Source organism: Nyctereutes procyonoides, unplaced genomic scaffold (assembly GCF_905146905.1).
Source record: "Nyctereutes procyonoides isolate TBG_1078 unplaced genomic scaffold, NYPRO_anot_genome, whole genome shotgun sequence".
In the NCBI taxonomy this organism is placed as follows: domain Eukaryota; kingdom Metazoa; phylum Chordata; class Mammalia; order Carnivora; family Canidae; genus Nyctereutes; species Nyctereutes procyonoides.
The window spans coordinates 7,434,565-7,440,640 of record NW_026575048.1 but is presented as its reverse complement, the minus strand read 5'-3'; the positions used below and the strand labels follow the sequence as shown (position 1 = coordinate 7,440,640).

The window sequence follows — 6,076 nt, the reverse complement described above, 5'->3', positions numbered from 1 at the left end:
GGCTGTGTTTGTCCTTATGGTCACACACCCCTCTCCAAAGATATCAAAAGCACTTCATCCTCGATCTTCACCCTCCTGCTTTTACAATTTTCCTTAGTATGCTTTTTTTTTCTTTCCCTTCTTAGTGGATGTCAAACAAATCTAGATGCAAGTAACATTTTTACTACACCGTAAATCTTTTTTAAAAATAGATTTATGAAATATTTTATTTATTAGAGAGAGAGAGAGAGGCAGAGACACAGGCAGAGGGAGAAGCAGGCTCCATGCAGGGAGCCCGACGGGGGACTCGATCCGGGGTCTCCAGGGTCAGGCCCTGGGCTGAAGGTGATGCTAAACCGCGGAGCCACCCGGGCTGCCCTTTTTAAAATACTTTATTTCTTTATTCATAAGAGACACACAGAGGGATCCCTGGGTGGCGCAGCGGTTTAGCGCCTGCCTTTGGCCCAGGGCGCGATCCTGGAGACTCGGGATCGAATCCCACGTCGGGCTCCCGGTGCATGGAGCCTGCTTCTCCCTCTGCCTGGGTCTCTGCCTCTCTCTCTCTCTCTTTCTATCATAAATAAATAAAAATTTTAAAAAAATTAAAAAAAAAAGAGACAGAGAGGCAGAGACCCAGGCAGAGGGGAGCCTGTCGGGGGGACTCGATCCCAGGACTGTGAGATCAGGACCCGCGCCGAAGGCAGGCGCTCAACCTCTGAGAGCCTTTGGCTCAGGTCGGGATCCTAGGGTCCCGCGGGGCGGGGACTTGATCCCAGGATCACAACCGGAGCCAAAGGCAGAGGCTCACCCACTGAGCCACCCAGGTGCCCCTACACCTGCTTTATTTATTTTTTTAAAGACTGTATTTATTAGAGACTCGCACTCACACAGAGGCAGAGACACAGGCAGAGGGAGAAGCAGGCTCCATGCAGGGAGCCCGACGTGGGACTCGATCCCGGGGCTCCAGGATCACGCCCTGGGCCGAAGGCGGCGCTGACCCGCTGCGCCACCAGGGATCCCCCGACACCAGCTGTAGAGCGCACTCACATGCGATGTATTATAGCTTAAATACTGGGAAGAAAAGAATACGAGTCCACCGGTTCGCGGCCGCCTTCTCCCGCTGGGGTCCCTGGACCCAGCCTCCAAGACCTCCGGTCGTCCGGCCAGCACCGCGACACTCGGCCAGGACGGCGGCTCCGGGGGCTTCCTAACGGCCAGGGGTGTGGAGGGGCGAGAGAGCGACTCCCTCCTGCCCCGCCCCGGGGTCGCCCCGCCAGAGCCCCGCTCGCGGTCCACCCAGCCGCTCCGCTCCCCGCCGCCCGCCACTTCCTTCTTCCGGAGACGGGCGCTGTTCCGGCGCGGGGCCTGCGTCATCAGCCGGCGCCTGCGCCTGCGCCTGCGCCTGCGCCGCCCAGGCGCGCGGGGCCCACGCTCAGAGCCGGATGCTCGCGTGCGGCGCGGGGCCCCGGGCGCTGGGAGGAACGCGGGGCGCCGCGGCTCTGCCCCACCATGCAGGTGTCCAGCCTCAACGAGGTGAAGGTTTACAGTCTCAGCTGCGGCAAGTCGCTGCCCGAGGTGAGGCGCTTCGGGGTCCCCCTCCTGGCGACGCGGCCGCCCCTGGCCTCGGCCCTGACTCCGGGGGGGGGGGGGCGGGGGCGGTCGGTGCTGGGACACCGGGACCTTGCTGTGCCGAGGGTGGGTGATGGGCGCCGGACAGCTTCGCTGCACCTTCCGTCGGGTTCTCTGGAACAGAGGACGCGTCCCTTTGGGCTTCGAGGGATGCTCCCAGCCTCCGCCGCACGGAGGACGGAACAGATCGGTTACAGAATTTAGGGTGTAGAGGGCAGTGTCTCTGAGCCTTGCTGACCTTACCTTGATGTCATCGAGTCTTGGGACCTTAGGACCTCAGGACCTCGGAATTGGAAGGAGCTGGGAAAACGGCGATTCCTTTACAGTCTTATATTTAAAATGTGCAACAGATCCGGTGATGGGAACGGTGACTGCTTATCCAAGCTCACACACCTGTGCCCTGAGGCTTGTTTTTGTTTTTTGTTTTTTTTTTTTACTTCTTAAAAGTTTCAGTCAAGCCTCTGTCCAACTGCTTCCAGCGAGAGGAGACTTGTAGCGGAGGCTGATTTCCGTTTTTAGATCACTGATTAGATACTGGTTTTATTTATTTATCTATTTATCTGTCTATTTGTTTAAAGATTTTATCTATTCATGAGAGACACACAGAGAGAGGCAGAGACACAGGCAGAGGGAGAAGCAGGCTCCATGCAGGGAGCCCGACATGGGACTGGGTCCCGGGTCTCCAGGATCACGCCCTGGGCTGAAGGCGGCGCTAAACCGCTGAGCCACCCAGGGATCCCCTAGATACTGGTTTTAAAACTTGTCATTTAACAGCATGCTGGTGTGGATTTGACTCTCGCCCTTAGAAATCAGAATACAGGGCAGCCCAGGTGGCTCAGTGGTTTAGCGCCGCCTTCAGCCCAGGGCGTGATCCTGGAGTCCCGGGATGGAGTCCCACGTCGGGCTCCCTGCATGGAGCCTGCTTCTCCCTCTGCCTGTGTCTCTGCCTCTCTGTCTCTCTCTCTCTCTGTGTCTCTCATGAATAAATAAATTAAACCTTTAAAAACAACAATAAAAAAGAAGTCAGAATACATGTAGCTCTTTGCGGGGTCTGCCCCTGAAAGACCTGAAGTCAGGGATTCGATTTGTCCTCTCTTTTCAGAATTCAGGCTAGGTAGTTTCTCATCTTCCAGTTTTATTCTTCACACACAGTATGATCTTTTCTCATTTTGTTCATTCCCCACATTTGTTGAGAGGTCACTGCACGCGGGCAGCCCTGTTGTGAGTGTTGGGATGCACAGAGAACACGTCCCATCAAAGTTCCCTGTTGGGATAAAGGTTGAGTGAACAAACGAGGAGTCAACTGCAGATAATGATTAAGTGCTTTGAGGGACGTGTGAGTAGAGGAAAGCGTCGTGGCGAACGTGGTCAGAGAAAGTATTTTGGGTAAAGCCTTCGTGGAAGGCCTCTCCACCAGAAGTATAGGAGCAGAAGCTTGGATAAGGAAAAGGAGCCAGTCGTGTGAAGCTGGGGAAAGAGTTTTCAGTGCTGGGAGAACAGAAAGTCTAAGTGTTTCCAGATTGGAATGCTCTTGGCATGTTGGAGAAACAGAAGAAGCACAGGTGTAGGTGTGGCTGTGTTTGGCCGGGGTGGGGTGGGGGAGAGCAGGGGTAGGTAAGGCTGGAGAGGTGGGCCCTGAAGGTTGAGGTAGGGAGTTGGGGGGTTGTCCTTAGTGCTGCTGGAAGCCATCGTTGGGCTTTAGTGTGAGCTGCTGTGTGCAAATGACTGTCGCTGGGGGAAGCAGAGTGGGGATGAGGTTGATGGGCCACCTGAGAGACTTGGGCTTTGGAATTACACTGCCCACTGTGCTGAGCTCCATTAATTTCAGAATGAAATCTGCCATCGATGAATTTGACTTAAAAGTGTCATTTCTTCATTATCAGGTATCAGCTGTTTGGTTAGTTGATGATCTACTTTTCTTCTTTGTAAAAAAAAAAAAAGTTTCTGTAAGAAACTTTCTCCTTTTAATGTTTTACTGATTAATATTTCACGTGAATAAAGTTATCCCATATGTTAGTTGTAACCCCTAATATTTGAGGCTTATTGCCTTCCGGATGAATTCATTTTCTGTGGTGTCAAACATAGTAGTTCTAGAATTTATTATGTAATGCGTCTAAATATGTAGTAGAAAAAAAATCCAGAGGATATGGTAACAAGGTTGGGATCAGAGAATATTTTCACTTCCTATGTGAATGTATTCCTGTAATGTTTTGATTTTTTTTTTAATATGAGCATTTTTGTAAGCAGAAAAGCAAAGTAGTTATGTTTTGAAACTGTCTCTTCATTTTCTTTAAGTGGCTTTCTGACAGGAAGAAGAGAGCACTACAGAAGAAGGATGTTGGTAAGTATTATTTTTTCCCACTTTGGCTATATTCATGATCCATGTTATAATGCTTTCACACATTTGTTGTTACATTTAAGTGGAGGTTTGCAAAAATATGGCTCAAAATATGCTTTTTTGCCCTTTTCCATCTACAAAACCTTATGCTGTAATTGATAACGTTCCTTCCGGTGGGTGTGGGGTTTAATTCTACCTATGTATAACCAAATAAGTTAGCCTGTTACTATTTCATGGATAATAGCAGAGGATGCAAGACTCCTGGGTTGGAGATGAGGACTCTGTTACTCAGTGTGGCATGGCAGGTAGCAGACATGTCAGCATACTGCTGTCAGTTCTCTTTGCCCTGAGTCCCCCAGGGGCACTTAGATAGCCCCGCAGCTGCTGGCCACACAGGGGGCTTGTATTGAAGCTGAGGGACTCTGAGCTTGGGGAGTCCGCTGCTTTTATAGCAATCAGGAAGCAAGCCTGCTTTGTCCAGAGGAGACGTGTTACCTGTCCAGGTTCTTAGCTGTACAGGTAACCCAGAGAACTGGCTCAAGTGAAGGCATGGCTGGGGCATTGTGGCCTTATCATACCTAGCAAGATGTATAGGAATGTCAGAGGCCCAAGGAGGACAGTCTGTCCTAGCAGTGCCATAATTGCCTTGTTCCGCATTGTGTCAATTTTTTTTTTTTATTAAAAGATCATTGCAGAAGATTTTGATTCTTTAATTGATGGTGGTTGGGAAGAATATAAGATCAGTTGTTTGTTTGTTTTAAAGGGGGACTGACAGATTGTGACTCCCAGGCATCCCACAAAGTAGGCCGGTCACCTTTGCGGCAACCTTTACCCACTTAAAAATTCACCTCACATTAACAGTGAGGATTCATGTGTCACACTGAATTATTTTCCTTACTCATAACTTTGAGGCATTGAGGCATTGATCGGGTTGGTTTCTTTTTTTTTTTTTTAACAAATTTTCACTAAATTTTCTCCATCACAACTTGTCATATAAGAAAGATGATTTACTTTCCATATATATTGTTTAAATTTGTCTCTAAAAATCAAAGACTAAGATGTTGAAGGGGTTTCTTCTGGGTGTGAGATAAATACCCCAAGGCAAGCATCTTGCAAGAGATAGCTTTGTATAGCTGGGACTGAAGTTAGATGAGAAAACTTTGAGTCAAAGGAAAATGAGAACTGCTGCCCTAGTAATGTTCACTGATTTGGATTTCTTCTGATTCCCCCATCTACTCCAGCATCCAAGTGTGTAGGAAAACAGATTTAGATGACTTAGAGGAAAAAACTGTTCATGAACTCTTTCAGCCCATCTCAAAACTATTGTGTATCTTCCATATCGAGTGGGCCATTCCTACTCAGCTGGTTTGAATCTTATATTTGGGTTTAATTTAATAAACAAGGCAGTAATGTGCCATAGAGTCATAAACAGTCCTTGCAGTAGACCCATTGTTACTATAGCAACCCGCAAGAATCCACACATTTTTATAGAAAAGGGAACCAGGTGTTGTGAGAATCCATGTTTGTGTTTTGATCCAGAGAGATTGCTCTAAATCTTTACCCTGGGTCCTCTCAGCTCAGCTGTGTGCCAGTTTCTTGGTAGCAGTTTCTTACATTAACTTAAGATTTGAAAGTTTTAAACTTATTATTATTTAGAAGGAAAAAAAGATAAGATTTTTGTCTTACCTATGACTGAGTAATAATAGTGGTATGATGTTTGTTGTTTCCCCTTTATCCAGATTTTGAAACTGGATGTTTGTTTCACACCATTATGGACATTTTTCTTTTCAAGTAGTGATGATATTTTTTCTGTTTAAAAAGTAAAAATAAGAGGTGCCTGGGTGGCTGAGTGGGTTACCCATCTGCTTTCAGCTCAGGTCATTATCTCAGGTCCTTGGAATGTTGGGCTCCCTGCTCAGCGGGGAGCCTGTTTCTCCCTCTGCCCCTCCCCCCTGCTCATGCAGGCTCAGTACACTAAGTACTGAGCTTAGAAAACTAATGTATGAGCTAAGAAAAAACCTCCCCATGTGATAGGTGGGTCTGTACTGATGTGCTTTCCCAAGGCTCGGAAGTACGGGGACGTTGATGACCTGTTCATAGTGATTGTTCTCTGTGGTTTGTCTTTTTATG

General features: G+C 48.3%; 1 protein-coding gene and 1 non-coding gene across 2 annotated transcripts in view; one reads left to right on the top strand and one right to left on the bottom strand.

The window, feature by feature from the left end:
• Positions 1-1,390: 1,390 nt before the first annotated feature.
• NOL10 (nucleolar protein 10) overlaps positions 1,391-6,076 on the top strand; it is an 84,467-nt gene continuing 79,781 nt past the window's right edge. Inside the window, exons 1-2 of the mRNA XM_055327382.1 lie at positions 1,391-1,554; positions 3,904-3,949. Of these exons, the coding sequence (XP_055183357.1) occupies positions 1,489-1,554; positions 3,904-3,949 (112 nt within the window). The 5' untranslated portion in view covers positions 1,391-1,488. The remainder of the gene's footprint in view (positions 1,555-3,903; positions 3,950-6,076) is intronic.
• Positions 4,715-4,861, bottom strand: LOC129511211 (U12 minor spliceosomal RNA). The gene has a single exon (XR_008664769.1). It is a non-coding gene; the product is annotated as a U12 minor spliceosomal RNA (small nuclear RNA).